The sequence below is a fragment of the Aquila chrysaetos genome, chromosome 10 (assembly GCF_900496995.4).
Source record: "Aquila chrysaetos chrysaetos chromosome 10, bAquChr1.4, whole genome shotgun sequence".
In the NCBI taxonomy this organism is placed as follows: domain Eukaryota; kingdom Metazoa; phylum Chordata; class Aves; order Accipitriformes; family Accipitridae; genus Aquila; species Aquila chrysaetos.
This window is the reverse complement of record NC_044013.1, coordinates 30,223,885-30,242,113: the sequence shown is the minus strand read 5'-3', so window position 1 is coordinate 30,242,113 and position 18,229 is coordinate 30,223,885. Positions and strand designations below refer to the sequence as shown.

Here is an 18,229-nt window from a genome sequence, read left to right as displayed (position 1 = left end):
GTGGAAAGCCAGAGTTTGGTGGGCCACCAATCTAGGAATGGAGAATGCAACGTCTGCGCACTTGTGGGGAACCAGACGCATGGAGTGAGCTTGGGTAACCACAAGGAACCTTGTCTGTGCAGTTTGTATTTAGAGGCACATCACAGGAACTCAACTGTGTTTTCTCACCTTTCACCTGCTGCTGAGTCAGGCCGCTGCGGTGTTCAGCAAAGCTCTCCTGGGTCAAAACTGCCACGGAGCTCATCGTCGACTTCCCACCCACACACAATCCGGGTATGCCACTGGAAGAGACAGAGGTGGCAACACTATTACCAACACCATTCAAGATGCACAAAAGTCACTCCAGGAAGACAAAGTATGTGTTATTGAGCACTTTTCCAGTCAGCCTCTCAAAAAGCACCTACAGAGCTAGTCAGCTGCCCAGTTCTCTTGTTGAACCAGACAGGAACTCAGGGGGACTATTTCTTCACAGCACAGTACTCACCAAAACCAGAGGTCCTCATTAAGGAGGCAGAGGATGTGCAACCTAAGAAGGTCACTGGAAAGGGGGACACCAGAAGTTGTTAAAGCATACTCTAATTAATCTATCAATTATTAATGGTGTGCAGTTTTTAAATGAGTATCTGAAGGTCTGGATAGTCAGTCCAAGACCATCACGTAACCCTGCAGAGAAAACAAAAAGCGCCTAGGATGCTGCCTCTTCCTGAAAAAGACTTTTTAGGTGCCTGAACTCCCGCTGACTTAGGGATACACTCAGAAAGCCACTGTGATAAGCAAGCTCAGAAACAGCAAGATCTTTGGCTCTCCCAAAATAAGAACTTACCAGCTAAATGGTCAGTAGCCAGAGAGTCCGTCCTGTAAGCTGCCCGTTTGTCAGCCTGCCAGCTTTTGCTTTACAGAGGGAAAAAAAAAAAAAAAATTATGTGACTGCTCCAAGACAACAGGAAAACATGACACCCCTGTTACTGTAACTTTCAAAAGAGCACTGTCTGTAGTGTGTTTCAAACTTGCACGCTATCCAAAATGTTCTCATACTGAGTCACATCTCACTATACTTTACCTGTCACTAGAGCTACAGGCAACACCACTATCTACTTAAACCTCACAGCAGGAAGCCTAGAGTAGCTACTCTTTCATCACACTGGCTACAAGAGCAGCCATCCAGTATCAGGCAAAAATACAGTCAATTAATAACAGATGTACAAGATAGACATGGAATTTCAGGGTTGCAAGCAAGAGCATCAACATCTAGTCAGAGGAGACTAACAACCTGAAAACCTGCCAACAACACTGCCATCAGTCAGAAGTTAGGAATGTAGTTTAGTGGAGCTTGGGTGAATCAACACAGACGTCCTCACAGACTAAGGCAAACACTCAGGACTTTCCACACACAGCTGCTGGTCAGTCCACCTCTTCATTTTTTTTATTGTAATAAGATCATGCACCAGGCACTGAACTCTGTCTCCAGGCCTAAGTCTGCAAGTTGGAAGAACAAAACCCATGCTGGTTTACATGGACTATTTTAAATGTGTACACAAGATGGAACCAGGAAAAAAAAATACACTGTTGGTGGGAGCTTTACATCTTCTGTATCTGGATCTTCAGATTTACTGAAAAATGTGTTTAGGAATATAAGTAAAAATGTAAAAGCTGGTACAGTACACACTCTGCCAGATGTACAACAGCTTCCCACACCTGGAGTCCCCCTCAATGGTTACGTGTGCTGTCGCAGGGCTTGCACTCTCCAAAAATCTAGTGCCTCTGACTACTCATGGGACAAGAGGCCCCTCTCCCACACAAACCCTGCAGTGCTGCTCGGACCTTCGTCTGACTACCAAACTCAAGACGCTTCAGTAAACTGACAGCTGCTGTTTCTGACCTCCCCATGTGTCAGAAACAGGTCCCAAAAACACAGCATTGCTGATGAGGTGTCTCACATCACGCTTATGTTGTAGCACAGTAAGGGAAGGCGGCAGCAACAGAACGAAAGGAGGGAAGAGCAAGCAGAGCAGGAACGCAACTGGGCCATACAGGCCTGATCTGCACCTCAGTGAAGGTCAGAGTGTTTCCCCCTACTTCAACATGCCTCTTATCAGGCATAAGGCAACACCACCTGCGCTATCAAAGCAATAGAGCTAATGTTGCAATTAATCCTGTAAGGATCTGCTACTACGAGGTGGCAGCTACCAGGACAGCCAGCCAGCCATGCTGTCTTGTAGCACAGCTGTTGCAGCAGGCAGAGGCTCTGCAAGGCATTTGCTGGTATACACGAAAGTGTGGCCAGTAATCTGATCTCAGAGAAATACCCGAGTTCTCCTCGCTGTCCATGGTTACACCATGGTGTAACACATGGTTACATGTCCAGGGTACACGACTGCGCAGCTCAAGCTGCCGCAGAACCAAGGAAAGCGCGTTAGCGGCGTGGCACCTGTCCCAGACTATTTTGGCAAGGCCTGCAGACTCAGCCGTCAGCTCCTCCAGCCCGTTGGGTCGCTACCGAGGGTGCCACCACCCCATGGCAAGCTGCAAATGGGAACGAGAACAGGAACGAGAAGCATCCTAGACATCACAAGTAGCTGCCAAGGTCTGGCTAGAGCCTTGCTAATGGCACGGATGTGCTTATAACTCTCATTTCTCAGGAAAGCACGACCTGGCTCATCTTGCATGTGCTCTGCTCCTTAGAGAAGGAGGGTAAGGATGAGAAGTCAGTGAACGACACCCAATATAGCACCTGCCTGCAAGCCGCGACCTCAAGGCACAGCTGCTGGTTTCACTGTATCCACACCAGCTGCAGAGATCTTCCTTGCAGTCTCCACCTCAGAGAACAGCTAGACATTCAAAGAGAAATCTAAGGGCAGTGTTTATCCATATGAATTTCTGCTTCATCACCCATACAGCAAGCTAAGAACAAATGCTCTTCGTCTCCAGTAACCCCAAACATCTGGAATATTGTAGGCCTCAGGGATTCATCTCTGGCCAAAATTGGAGGCGGCCATCAGAATGCTATGTTAAAACGTAACATCAAAACCAGTAGCTCAGGCATTGCATTTGGAGCCCACACCTCCTCGACTTCCCACTTTAGATTTTGAAACTAAGGTTACAGCTACGTCATGCTAGCGCGTGCCTGACTGGGTCAACAGGTTTTGAACTGCCTAGTTTATGCACCGTCTGTAGCACAGGCTTTGTGTGCCAAAAGAAGTTTCAGAAGTCTAGAGCACACTTAGAATAAAGAGAACGAAATCATCCTAAAAATAACCTTCGGCAAGGGCCAGACCTAACCACAGGGGAAACATTTGTATGAAGAGAAACAAAAGCAAAGTCGTGAGTTACGCTGCCAATACAATCAGTACTTGGGGACAGAAATGTCAGTCACATGTTATTTAAAACTCTATTTAATAAAAATATTAGCATTTTGTTAATCGAGGTAGCTAAAGTCAGATGCAGCTAGGATCACATGCAGCAACATGGCTGGGCTGGTTGTAGCAGCCACCGTCCTCTGTCAGATGTTCACGCAGGGCAGGGTGATCTCTTGGTAGGTGAGTGGTCATATATGAAAATACTTGCTTTCTGACAACAGACTGGCTCTCCCAGATATTGAAGGCCCAGGCCCCTTGGTGTTGAAGGGATCACGCAGGCAGCCAGCTGCTGTGCAGCACGACGGAGTCTTTCCCTTCGCAGCGATTCCTGAAGCAGTACATCTGAGAGCGCAACACGACCAGTGCCTTAGATGCAGCCAGGCTTACACCTGACCTGTCCGTTCCCTCTATTTGCTCTTCCACTATCGCCGTGACCTGCCACCTTCCCCCATCACGTCCTGCCCTTGGACGGACAGGAGCTGTCCTGTGCCTGCCCAGCTGCTCACCAGAGCCCAGCCGACGACAACACGCACCCGCCCGCCCGCGTCCTCCCGGCCGGCCCCGAGCGGGGGCAGGCCACGTCGGTGCTTCTCACCGGGGCCGGGGGAGTGCTTCCACGGCCGCGCTCTGAGAAGGGCAGCCGGCCTCGAGGAGCGCCCGCCTTCCCCGGGACAACGGCATGGAGCAGCGCGGCAGCGGGGGCGCCGCCGGGGCCGGACGGAGAGCCGCCCCTCCGCTTCCCCCCGCGGTGCTCGGCCGCGCCGAGGCGAGGCGAGGCGAGGCGGGGGAGCCGCCGGGCCCCGCGGGCCGGGCCGGGCGGCGCCGCCAGCGCCACCTCAGCACTGCCGGCACCGGGGGCGGGGCGGCGCGGCGGGGCGGGGCGGCGCCCTTAAAGGGCCCGGCCGGGACCCGCTGTCACCCGCGCCCCCCGCGCGGGGCTGAGCGGGGAGTGGGGGGGAGAGGTGGGCGAGCCTCAACGCACCGCCCGGGCGGGAACGGGGCCGGGAGCACGGCGGGCGGGGAGGCGGCGGCAGCAGCCCCGGCCCGGCGCGGCCCTCTGGGCTGCAGGCCGGGGACGGCCGCGTCACGCAAGGGGGTGAAAGGTGCTCCCGCGGGGGGCTCGGTGACAGCCCCTCGAGCACGGCCGGGCCCCGAGTCCGGCGTTAGCACCTTCCCGACATCCGCTCGCCCCCGCCGGTGGCCCGAGGCGCCCGCCCCTCTAGTCACGGGAGCAGCGGAGCCGCTCGACCCCCGCGACCCGGGGGAAGGCTGCCCGCCGCCGGCGCTCCGCCAGCTGATCCGGCGCTGGACGGACGCCCGCCCGCCGCCGAACCGTTTTGGCTCGTACCAGGCGCAAACCCTCCGACCGCCGGGGACGACGCGGAACCGCCCTGACCGCCGCCGCTACCCCTCTCCTCCCCGCGAGAGAGACCCCGGTCCGCGCCGCCCCCTCCCCACGCATCCGCGGGGCCCAGCGTCCCCATCGGCCCGGCCCCGGGACGGCGCCGCACCCCGGCGCTAACCCGACAGCTGCTGCCGGCCGGCAATGCCGTGTCGGCACCGGTGGCCGAGGCCCCGCCGCCGGGCCGGACCCCCCCCGCCAGACTTGGCCCGGGCCGGCCGGCGGGAAGTTGGCCCGGAGTTTCCCGGCGGCACCGACGCGTCGGTGCCGAAGGGGAGGAAGCGAGGCCGCGCCGCGCCGGGCCGCTCCCTCCCCCGCCCCGCCAGCCTCCACGTCGGCCGCGGCGGAGGGGCCGCCCCCCGTCCCCCGTGACTCACTCCGGCCGGTGCCCGCTCGCCCGCCCTGCTGGAGAACCGGAGCGCTCCTGGGAGAGCGGCGCGGCGCCCGCCCCGGCGCCTATATAGGCCGGGCCGCTGCCAATCCCCGGCCCGCACGTCAGCGGGACATGCCCCTTCCCGGCGGGGCCGGCCCGCCACGCGTGCCCCGCGCCGCCGGGGGCGCCCCGCTGCCTGCCCGCCGCGGCGGAGCAGAGCAGCGCTCCGGCCCGGGAGCCTGCGGCTCTGGCGGCGGCCCCGCTCCCGCTGCTCGGCCTGGTCCGCGGGGCTTCACGGCGAGGGAGGAGAGCAGCGGGTGGCTTCTGCGCGCCGCGGGGGCCGAGCCGCCGCCTGCTCCCCGCCCCAGGCTGACACCCGCGGGAAAGCCCCCGGCCCCCTTCCCTCAAACAACGGCTTCACGGGCGGAAAGCGCCTCCCGGCCGTGGCCCGGGGGGACGCGAGGGCTGGAGCTGCTGCAGAAGCCAGCCCGCACGGCTGGCCGGCCCCGGCGCCGGCCCGGGCCCCTCTGCGGTCCTGGGAGTCAGTTCAGCTCCCCAGAGCTGAGAATTACCGACTTTGTTCGGCTGAGACTGGTTTCGTGCAGGGTTAGCGAGCTGGAGCAGCTCATGAGGGCTCCGATCAGTCTTAAAACCACGGCTGGCACTGGAGAGCAGCAAACACCTGGGGCCTCTGCCCTGTCCCACAAGTGGGGAGGGACACTGAGGCTCCAGCCCCAGAAGGGCACTTGTTCCTCTTGCACAGTCTGTGTCAAACCAGCTGCTACCCCATGCGGAGATTGCAGACAAGGGAAGGGGCAAGGTAGGAGCAAGATTAAAAAACATAAAATAAAATCCCCTGCCCCCTCTCCCCCCAAAAAAGAGAGCCCCTCTCCTTATTCCAGTCTCTAATTTGGAAATAGGGAAGAGTGAAGGAAGGGAAAAGCAAGCCAGCGAGCACAATACCCTCCTTTCCTGCAGAGAGGATGTTTATTAGAGTTTGTGCAATATAGATGTTTTTAATTATTAGCCCTGCACCCTCAGGGAACTGAGGGGGGAAAAAAAAAGTCACATCAGTGTAAAAATACATGGAATTTGAACTGATTTTTGCATTAGCTTGGTCTCTGCCCATTTTCCTACACAGGACTGATTTTCCTCATCATTCATAACTTGCACTTAGTGACTGGTTTTCTCATTCACGCCTTGCTTTCTCCCAGACCCTGGCAAACTAAACATAAGAACCTGCTTTGCGGAGCTCTGACCACAGAAATTTGAGTTCTTTGGAATAACTGCTTTTGATTACATGCAGTAATTTTTAGATATTCATGTGCTGTATTTATGGAAACATGGACGTTATTTAGCCCTAAGTAAAGTTATGATTACTTATTATTATTGAACAAGAGTAATTTCTCTGGTTTTCCTCTCTTAATCCTGCAGCTGGGAGGACATCATTAAAGCATTTTAACTTTTTGACACAAACAATTTATCACTGTAAATAACAATAAACTTGAGAGTGAAATCAGGAAGTATGTTAAAGGGAGGAGAAGAGTCGTGAAGAGTTGACACCCTGCCCAGGCACCACAATGATCCATCTCCCCCAGCCCCGGCCTCTCCTCAAAAAGTCTGTTGGTCTCTGTGAGGATGCAGGGATACCGCTCCAAGCACAGGCCTGCCGCACAGAAAAGCAGCAACCACTGCTGCCACGTCATATATGCTCTAAGAGCTGGCTCAGGCTCCTCCGACAAAAAATGTCCAGGCTGCAGATGCCAGCAGCACCCCGTAAGACATGCAAGCAGGCTGGTGCCTACTGAGACAGAGGTGGCTCATGCAAAAGCAGAGCTTCGGGGACCTGGGCAAACCACAGCACCTCCAGACTTCAGACACTTCTGCTTCCATGCAGCAGCTGGGAGTGCGGGGGGTTGTAATTTGGGACTTGGAGCCTAGCACTCTGAACCTTGGTCGAGGTGCATGATGCTTTTCTGGTGCTTTCACTCCCTTGTGTTTATCTCCCCAGCGCAAAGCAAGCAGCCTCCTTTCAACGCTCTAACTTTGCTGCATCCAATTAACTCTGACATCGGTAAGTACTGTGATCCCCTGTGCCAGGGAACCAGAGGAGCATCACAACCCCCAGACTAGAGCACCTTACTGAAACACCAACATCCTTCTCCCTCAACTCCACCTCATTATCTGGTTCAGCAGGGGCCCTCTGTGGGGACATGCCACCTTGTGGCTATGGGACAACCATATGCCCCTCTCCTGCTCCATCTGTGTAGTGCTGCTGCAGCCACTGGAGTTGCTAGGACATTATGGATTTCTAGCTTTTATCACAGCTTCCTCTCCAGGACTGTTTAAGAGGGAATCTTCCCCACATGTTTCTGCAGCTCTTCCTCTATTTACAGCTGCAAATGGTGGGAAGGAAGCCTGCCAGGCCCAGAAGTTACTGGAAGGCCTAGAGCATCTCACTGCATGCCACCCTCAAATAATGATTTCTGCTGAGGGAAACCTGCCACGGGCTGTTCTCCATGGAGGAAGACAGTAGTGGCAGGGAGAGCTCACCATTCGTCACACATTCAGTAAGCACAGAAGTGTCCTGCGCATGGTCAAAAGCACATTTAGAGGGTGCTAGGAGGCCTATTTCAACCTGCCTCTCCTCCTGCCAGCACAATATTGACCATCTGCATCCCACCCCGTCCCTCTTCTTAAGGCAATGGGGTACAGGCAGAGAGAAGCCTGCAGGGGCTGCTTGGTGCCTGTTCCGCCTCCTTGTCCACAAGTGCAATCTCACATCAAAAAAAACCCAAAACCCAAAGCAGGACGCCTGTCATGGAGATGTGTGTAAAATGGCTCCTCTATAAGCCAGGCGTAGGAATTTTTGGTAGCCGAGGGGAAAGGAGACAGAAAGTGGTACCCAACCCCTTGACAAACACTAACCTGCCCCTCTCCCCCTAGCATCCTGTATTTTGGCAGCATTACAACAGACCCTGGTTTCATGACTTGAGAGAACAACTGAAAAGGAAGCCTCCCAAAAAGAGCACCAATGTGTGACAGAAAGGGTGGAGGATTGGGCAATACATAGTTTCCGTGGCTTATCAAATTGGCAGCTCTTGTCACCAGTCTGAGGGAGGACACAGAAATGGACCAGCAAAAATATGGAACGCACACAGAGATAAAACTAACACTGAACAGGTTTGGGATTTGGTTTTTTGGAACACGTGTTTACCAGTGTGAAAGAAAAGGCTGAGGAGTTAAGAAGCTTTCCATAATCACACCACCCCAGGAGTCTTGGGGAAGGGAGAGGAAACTTTCAGCTCCTTAAACCACTGGAGCAAAGACCACAAAAAGGTTGGTCTTCCTGGCATATTCACCCTCAGCGGAGCTAGGATTTTGCAAAGGATTTCTTCTAGCCTGTTCTTATTTTCTGTTGTTATAAGAGATCCCTATTTTTCCTGCCAGAAGCTGCAAACCTTATTTGGAAAGCAACCCAAGTAGGCTCCAAAGAGTGTGTGCTGTGACTTTATTTCCTGTTAAATGTAACTCCAGATTTTTAGAACTATACAAATAAGCACCCTTTTTGTACTCTGGGTGCTTATCCCACACACCAAAGTCAGAGAACACCACAAAAGGACTACCCCTGAAAGTATCCATTTCAGCACATCCCTAACCAGTGGCATGAAGAGAAAAGCAGTGGGGGAATACTTTGGATCACACTAGAAAAAGAAGTGGAAGAGGATTCAGGACACAGGGCACTTGTATGCCAGGGAGTACTGGGGTTCTCAGCCAGAGCAAGCAAGATATGCCTCTCGGCTCTAAAGCTATCGCGATGGCTTGCCATGGGATCTTCCAATAGAATGTTTTTATTTCTACAGGAAAACCTCTATTAAACTGAAGTTAAGGGTCAAATTACAGAGATCCTTCTGCTAAGAGAATGAAAAAAAGTTTTATCATAAAAAATGACTGAACGTGAGTCCACATTGCTTATGTCTCAGTGACTTTGAGACCAGATTTCTTTATTTTCCATGAGGAAGGAAACTTCCAGGGATATGCAGGTCAGGCACCTCTCTTCCCCATTCACACATCAGTACTAGGAAGGAATTATTCTGTAGGCTAAATTCTGCCCCTTGGCTGTACTTAATGCAACCCCACCATCGCCAGAGGCCCACTGTAAATACCCAAGTAGAGAACTGCTGGTAGAAACTCCAAACGTTTAGTCATGTGAAGAAGGGAGGGAGATGAGCGACTGCACATGTCTGTCTCACACAGAACCTAGGTGGTATAAATAAGGGATCCCAGGGGAGTGTGACACCACTTGCCTTTCTCCTCATAAACCTATGTTGTTTATGGAGGGTAATTCTCTTGCACAAGCAGAAGAAGAGCTGACCAGACATTGAAGGAAGGTGACTAACCTCAGCAGGCCTCTCAGGCCAAAATGGTTAAAAGACTTATTTCCTGGGCACCCTGACAATAAAATTATGCAACCATCAGCCAGCAAAAAAATATATACACTGCCCTTCCTAGACTATCACAGGGTGCTCTATGAAAAGGGGCAAGCAAAATAGGTAGGAAGAACAGGAGCAACTTACTGGTGTGGACAGAGTTCTAGCGTGAACAAGTAGCTTCAAGCCCTCTGACTGCATAGAGAGGAAAAGCTGCTAGTGAAGTGGTAGATATGCATGTTTTACACAGGGAGACTGAGAAAACTAGATTTAGTGGTTAATGCAGACAAACCAGTCGAGAGGCTTGAGCTCTACTCTTTAATTTTGCTGCTGATTTGGTGAATTGACCAGTGAAATTCTCTCGGTTGCCCTGGCTGTGCACACACAGCAGTCTTGATTTACTCTGTGGACTCATTATTTCATTTCAGGTTGTTCAGAATGCTGTGATCCTTGGATGCCAGGTGCTAGGACAAAACAAATGCCATTTCAGAGATGAGGAAGAAAGTCAATGGACAGTTTAATAAAAATCAATCCAAAAGCAAAACAAAACGAAGCCACAGAGAACAGGTCAGAGTCCATCCTTCCACTTACACTGGGAGAGAAATCTGATTATTTAGCACAAACTCGGCTTTCAGGAGAAGTTAAGATTTCAAATAACCAAGATAAAATGGCAGAGATAAAATGGAATGAGATGAAAACAGTAGTAATACATTCAGACCAAGAATGACTGAGGCAAATTTCCCACCTGTACTTCGGAGGTGGTTATAGGCAAATTTAGGGATTGAAAAGGTTGTCAACATAGAAGCAAATTTCAAGTTCTTGGCCTTGGGGAGCGAATAAACACTTCGAAGAGGAATACTTTTTAAACATGAGGGACAAAATGAAATACAGTATCTTCCCGTGTTGCTTTACAGTTTCACAGTAAAGCAAAACACTGACTTGACTCAAGAACTGGAAAAGAGATTCAGAAAACAAAGATTCCCAATATATTGCCTGGAAAGTGGCAATAGCACAGAGTAGCAGAAGTGAAAGAAATAACAGAAGTTCAGAACATCCTGCAACAGGCTGGCGGTCCGAATCTCCAGGGTCTCTAGTCCAACCTCCTGCTCGAAGCAGGGTCAGACTAGGGTGTTCAGGGCTTTCTTCAGTCAGGTCTTGAAAACTTCAAAGCTGCACAAACTTTCTGGGGAACCTATTCCAACACCTGACTATCCTACCAGTGAAAGAGGTTTCTTACTTGCAGTCAGAACCTTTAATTTCAATTTTGGTTCTTGATGCTGATCTGAACTTGCTTTTTAATTTAAATTACCACCACACTGTGTGGTCATCATACACAGGTGCTTTCAGAGTGGTGCTGCAGCACTGCTCTCTGTTCAACCTGCACTGCAGAAGAAAAAAAAAAATCTTCCACGAATAATTAGCTGAGAGCTACTTCCCAAAGCCTGCTAATATCACAGTTACCCAAGAAGAGAGGATTGCAGAGATACTGCACAACAAAGCACACGCTATTTCCTTTCTGTTCTTCAAAACGAAACTTTCACTTCACTCTCCTTTGGCTACAGGGTTGGAGCTCTTTTGTTTACCTTTTCAGTGTCTCTTGTTCCCTCTCCCTTGGCAAGTGCAATATAAAATGAACACGTGGCAATTTTTTTTAATTTTTTTTTTTTTTTTTTTTTTTTTTTTTAAGAGATGTTGCCAGAAGCTGTCATGCACTACACATCACACAGCTTGGAAAGGCAAGGGACTTGCAAGCCCTACACTTGCCTTTTTTCACATTAAGTGTCATATATTCAGAAAATTCAAAGCTGACCGTGTCCCTCAGCTTGAATGTGTCACCATGCTCCCTAAGACCCTCCTAGAGGTACTCTTAGGCTGATGTTTTGCAGGGCAGGATTTAAGGACCTTCTTACAGCAGTTTATAAAGATGACAACCACTTCTTTTCAGAGAGACTCAATTAGGTAAATATATACAGCAAATGAAAAAAAAAAATTAAGTGGCAAACTAAATGAGATGTCTCAACCGACATTTTTCAGGGGGGCAGGGGGACAATTTGCAACTTAAGCATGGAAACTGTAAACAGAAATTTATTTTTGTCTGTTTCATTTTTTTTAAATCTTGCTTAGCTACTTTGATTCTAGGTATTATACAGAAAAACCTAAGCAAGGTTGTTCACGGCTCCTTGAGAGATTTTAAAGATTCCTCAGTTACTAATGTTTATTGAATAACAAAGACTTAAGAGAATGCCAGAGCTCCATTTTTATAAACTTTCTATATGCTCTGGTATGTTTTCCTCCCAAGTTCCAGTTCCCCAAGTCACATGGCTTCACAAGACTCTCCAATTCTGTAAATTTTTTTACTTTACTTCTATCTTTCAGTTACAATAAGCACTTTGAAAATATGACCCAGAAAAGTTAGCATTATTGTGACAAAAACCTCAAAAGAATAAAATAATTAAACTTGCAGGGAAGCTTTGTTTGGAGAGGGAAGGAGCAATTTAAAATTGAAAAAAAAATCTTCAGTTTGGCAACAATTCCTTTGAAAAATCATTAAAGTAAATAACTGATTCCAACTGCCACTTTTTAAAAGCGATGATAGGACCCTCGCTATTTAAGCACAGCCTTCCCTTTGTCCTATTCATAGCACATGCAACAGGGGCTCAACATATCCACAGACAAGCACTAATTCCTAATCTCTACTAGGCCAAGCAAAAGGCTCTTCATGTGTTAGATAGAATTACATCACGGTGATCTAAACTGACAGTGAAAAAACCAGACAGTCTTCTCTTCCAAATCTGCAAGGCCACTCTAAGCCTGCTATGAAAGAAGAGAGAGAGAGATAGTGAGAACTCGGAGTAAAACTATTTCCACTAATTGTTACAAATAACATTATTTTATGCTTAAAACCTCTTTTCATAACTGAATCATTTCCAGTTCTACCCTGCTCATCTTCGGGCTGAACTAGAAGGGTACACGTGCCATTTTAGGTACAAATTTTTTTGCTTTGATACCTCACACCATACAGTCCTCCACCCACACGTTGTTATTGTCTTTTGGATTAACAGAATAGTGCCCTGAGCAATACAAGTTTTCAAATAAAAAAGAGGAGTTACCATTTCTTAAATTTCCAAGAACTCCTAAACTCCTCTAAATATTCGCTGCTTGCTCTCATTTTTACCCACAACTCTGCTGCAATCAACAGAGCCATCAACTCAGTATTTTAATTTCATGAAATTATTTATAAGAGCAGGTGTAGAACTTTAAAGTTTCCTCAATGCTACTTAACCAGCTCTACTTTTAAGCAACAGTCACAGATCTACCACTTGCTATTCTCCAGAGATTTCAAGGGTCCTTGTAAGACCATGTGCCTAAATCCCAGCAGGCTATACCAACAGCTGAAGTATTCATTTTGAAAACAAAAGTACATGCAATAACAGGCGAACCATAACATATTCCCATCCATACTCTCACCCTGCCTGCTCTGTGAGTTGTTCTCAGCTTTCAACTGCTCCAACACGGGTTTACGTTCAGCTTTATCACTTGAGCAGAGATAACAGCAAACTTACTTTCTACTGTGCAATGGAAACAGTCTGGGCCTGGTTTGCAAAGAGCAGAGCCCCGCTCCCCTCTCCAGGAAGGGCAGGGGCGGTCAGGCAGCCAACACTGTCTCCAGTGCCCCCTGGAGAGACACAAATATGCCCAGCTCCTCACCCAAGGTTGCAGCTGGGGCAAGCAGCAACAAGCCCATTTCGATCGCTCCTGGCCTCTTGCCCTGCTGGAGCTTTCTCTGGCTTTGCCTCTGGCTCTGCCTCTGGCTTTGCCAGTGGGGAAATCTTCCTTGCTTCCTCTGGCCCTTACGCTCTTCCTTTTTCCTAACTCAACCCATGTACTCATCCCATGCCCGATGTCCCTGTTCCTGCCACACAGCCTGGCCTAGGCTTTGTTTGCCGCTCATCTTTGGCAAATATCCAGTTTATTTTGTGAAATATCCAGTTTAATTCTCAGTGTGAGAAACGCAGGGATAGACAGAAAAACTGTACCGGAAACAACAGGAAGAGAACCAGCAAGTGGTACTACTGCAGCTGGCATCACCCAAGTTGAGCAACAGCCATCAAGGTGTTCAGTGTTCCTCTAAAAAAAGGCCTCTGCTGATTTTTCAGTCAACCCACTGCAAAAACCTTTTAAATACCAGTCAACCAGAACTAGCAGGGGTGGGGGAAAAGGGACAGGGTAGTGATGCCCACGCTACGTGCCAATATCCTAAACCAAGCCTGACATTTGAATGATGCAAGAAGATTATTCCAGTTATCCAACCCTTGATGAAAAATATGCTAGAGGTTAGCTTTATGAAAGCTGGCCATACCAGCCTTATGATATTTATTATGAGATATGATACCGGTAACCTTCCTTTAAAACCAGGTTCCTGATACGCACCTTATCACCTGGCCCATGTACAGGTCAGACAGCACTTTTATGGGCTTTGACAGAGACCCCAACAAGCAATTACCAGCTTACTAACAGAGAGAAAAGGCTGGGTCCTGCCACCTCCAAGCTGAAGAGTAATAGTCAAAATATGGCAGGGTTACAAGTCTTTCCTCCTTAAAATCCAGTCAGTTGCTGGGATATCTGACTACTAAATGCATAACTACAGCACACGAGTATCAATTGTCATGATAATAGCACTTGCTTCCAGAAATTTTCATTCACAGGCATTTCTTGTGCAGGTAAAAGGTATGGTGTACACACAAGTTATATGCATGGATGCTTTTACCAGAATCACCCTGATTTGTGACATATGTTTATATGCAAGTCACTTGTGGAATTCTGTTTGTTGGGTTTGGGTTTTTTGTTTGCTTGGGTGTTTGTTTTCTTTTCTTCCATTAATGATAACTAAATCCATCGGTTCCAGCCCCAAACTTTTCCCAAATGGTTCATTCTCGTCAGTGAAAAATCTTTAGAAAAGACAAAACTGTTGCTGGAAAACAGTTCCAGACACCGTGCTGCTGAGTGTAAGAGAATCTGGTACTACTACCATTTTGCGTCAACAAGTAAATCCATTTTACTTTGCAATTAATAAACAGCGTCATTTAAGGGAGGTCGCATGAATATTACTGTGCCATTCAATCCTCTCAAAGGCAAAACTTTTCCTGTGAATCATCATTTCTTGGTGTCTTTAAGCTACTGAACCAATCCCTTCCCTTCTTCCAGGGCTGTTTTTCCATTGAAGTTAAACTCATTATGATTTCCTCTAACCAAGCCTTTTGTGGTCCATCTTTTCTCTCAGGTTTCTCCCTGTTTTCTTCTGTCCGCTGCTTTGCAAGCACCTCTTTTGTGACTCTAGCTGGACACAGCTCCTTGCTTCAACCCCTGCTCCTCACAAAAGAGTGACATGCTTCCATCGCTGCCTCAGCAACACAGCCAGCTCCCACGGTACGGGCAGCTGTGGCCACGGTCAGCCCTCCGCACCCATATGGCCACTGGACTGAGACTGCCCTGCTCCACCTCCCTGCCCCTTTGACTCCACTCAGGAACCCGCTCCTGGCACTGGGGCCACATGCTGCTCCTGCCAGGGCCAGAGGTTTCTTCCCAAGTCCAACAATTGCCAAAAGTGTGATTAAAGAGACTTCACTGAGGTAAGAGCATTGCTAGGACCCATAAGCGTAATGACAAGTTTTTCTCCCCCCCTCTAAATACCACTACCATTTTGTTTTATTTAGAGCAGTAAACGGAAATCCAACCAGCTTTCTTATACACAAACGCGTATGTAAATGCACAGCCCCATCTTCTTTGCAGAAGCTACCTATTTAGCCCTCCCCAAAACACAGGAACACACAGACACCAAGCCAAAGTTACAGTACACCGAGATTAAACCAAATGGTTTTTTGAATCAGCTGAAGTCAAGAAATTAACACTGCAAGGTATAAATGTACCTAAGGTATTTACATGCTAATATATATAGTAATAATATGCAAAATATTAGTAGATATCTTCAAAGCTTGAAAGATCTACCAGATGCAAGATTCAACAAAATTGAACCAGTCATGAGAGACAAGTGAAGGTGACCAGCAAGTTCAAAGACAAGTATCTGTATTATATGGTAGCTACTACAAAGGATACTTGTATTTCTGTGAGACTGCTGGGAAAATACCAGAGCTTGTGTGGGTAGAAACACCTTTAGATCACCTAAAAGATGGAAAAAAGAACCACTTTGGCTTTAACATATGTAAGTTTCTTATGACACAAAATAAACCCAGAACACTCATCACAGCCTGACTACCCTTCCTTGTTAGAATTAAAACCTTAAAGACATAAATCTTCTAGCAACCCAAAGTCACATAAAATATTCCAAATAAAGCAGCTTTTCCCCCTGCTTTGGCTAGAACGTTTCCTCCTGGTTTATTGATACATCTTTTTTCAACCCCACTCCCTGATTCTCTTCCACTGAAGTCACACCATGAGAGCTACGGGGCAACATCAGTTCACAGAAGGAAGATGGGGAAAAAGGCCACGAGAATTATTAGGTATGCAGGACTCCTCCATTTATAATGGTAATGCAAATCAAAAGATTTTTAGTACATAAACAGTCTTTCTTTTAAAGCTAAAGGACACCTAAATATAAAGCCACATGCTGAATTCTCTCAGGTATAATTCCACATCCAGGATAAACCTGTAAGCCAAAATTATTCTTCTAAAACTAGGAATTTCTAAAATGAAAAGAGCTCTTGAAATAAGCCCCGAACTCAGGATGCCAGACTCTTGCCTGAATTACCAGCCTAGCACAAGCACCTGGGGTCCGCAGACCAGCTCTAGGTGTCTCTTGAGCTCCTCCACAATCCCTCCCCTGACAGGCCGTGCTGACCAGGACCCTCCCTTCCACTCCGAACGCAGTCTCACAGCCCACGATAAATACCACAGCCTCCTGGCAACACGGACTCCGCTGGAATAGCTTCTAGACCAAAGCCCCAGAAAAAACAATAAGCAAAACAAAAAGACCACCAGCAAACCCCACCACGCTACACAATACAGCCTAACACTCTCTTCTTTCAAGGTTAGGGTAATTAGGAAGAGGAACAGAGGCCTAATCCTGCAGCTGGGTTTTACTTTCCTATCTCTTCTTTATCTGTTTTCATATTTTAATACAAATAACACCTACTTCATTCTTGCGCAGACCCATATTGCAAAAGTTTTACAGGCTCTGGGACTCTCAGTAACATGCTCTTGGACAAGTTAGACTCGTTACATCCTGGGTGAACATGCCTTTCTTAGCCCACTTTAAAAACCCCTGTTGCAACTTCTTTAGCAGTGCATGTCTTTGTTAAGATTGTAACAGCATCTCCATAAGGGTAACGCTGCAAGGAGGAGGCTATTATTGTGCTTGATCCACAGGGCGCTAAAAGGCTTGTATTTCTTGTTACCATGTCTTGCCAGGGTATGCTTGGGTGCCTACTCCTGCTAAGGATGAGACTGACTTATCTGCCAACTTCTCTCTTTCTGGCAGCAAGGAAAGTGCAAAGGCAGTTTCCAGACCCTGTCTTTACTGCTTGCCCATTTCAAAACACCCATGAGGACACTTGCCAGAGTCTTGCTATTTTGCTTTAAGGTTCATTTTATAAGCTCTGCACAGTATAGGCCTGAGGATTTCCTTCTGTAGAATTCTTGAATACAAACCAAAGTTGAACCATTGTTGAATGACTTTTTTTTTTTTTAAAGAGAAACAACACTTTCACATAAATCTCATATTCTACAGAAACCCATGCCTCAAATTATCAGATAACCTCCCAGTCATGGTGAATGAACTTTTTCAGCCACATACCCGCATTCAGTTTGAACACTGTAGACCAGTCTCAGTGCCACTGCTGACTACTCTAACCATCTGACTGGTAGTGACCTAGGTGAATTACCTGAATTCTCACAGTAGCACAACACTAAGTGCATTTGTACCAGCTTAACATGCTTCTATACGCAAAGGGAAGAGTATGTTTTGGGAAAGGCAGTATCAGCTGACATACTGTAACCGATAAAACACCCCAGTCTTTTTTTGAAAAAGCATAAACTGCACAGGCTGGCTTGTCTGGGATGGCTCTCCACTCCGATAACAGCTATGAAATCCAAGGTTACAGATCGCTCTTATAGTAGACCATACTGTCTTCAGGAGAAGCTTAATGTGAACTGCAAAAAAGACTAGCTACTTGACTAAGAACAACTGCCCTTATCCTACCAAAAATAAGTGACTATTGTTACCATTATGCTACAATGATAATGTTATGATTCATCTCCAGATCAAGGGGAAATCTCTTCCCTGATCATCCCAGCCTAGAGAAGCGAGACCAGTGAGAAAGTGGGGAACACAATAACCTTTAATATGTAAGAAGTAATGCCATAATTTTTCACCTTTTCAGGCAGAATTGGGGGAGAGGAGGGAAAGACGACAACAAGAAATCAGCTTAACTTGCAACAAAGGAGGAGACAGGAGTATGTGTCACGCTATCGGGAGCGAAACACTGGAACAATTTATATAGGACAAACGGAGCATCTTTCTTAACCACTTCTTAGAAGACATTTAGAAAACGGTCTTTTGAGAACAATCCAGGTTTACTATGTCTTGCTGTAGTGGTGAAGCTCAGACTAGATGGTCACACTGCCTCTTCTGCCCTACATTTACAGGCCTCCA

General features: G+C 48.1%; 1 protein-coding gene across 4 annotated transcripts in view; it reads right to left on the bottom strand.

Annotated features, from left to right (window-relative positions):
- The window catches only part of LOC115346765 (high density lipoprotein binding protein), a 42,279-nt gene that overhangs the window by 22,097 nt on the left and 1,953 nt on the right, over nucleotides 1-18,229 (bottom strand). Inside the window, exons 1-3 of one of the 4 annotated variants that reach the window (XM_030027143.2) lie at nucleotides 5,136-5,249; nucleotides 824-891; nucleotides 169-281 (exon numbers count right to left, since the gene is read on the bottom strand). In XM_030027143.2, coding sequence (XP_029883003.1) covers nucleotides 169-244 — 76 coding nt within the window. In that variant the 5' untranslated portion in view covers nucleotides 245-281; nucleotides 824-891; nucleotides 5,136-5,249. Of the gene's footprint in view, nucleotides 1-168; nucleotides 282-823; nucleotides 892-3,564; nucleotides 3,584-3,951; nucleotides 3,971-5,135; nucleotides 5,250-18,229 lie in introns of those variants that run through there. The other 3 variants (XM_041126999.1, XM_041126998.1, XM_030027142.1) reach the window with 3 other exon arrangements.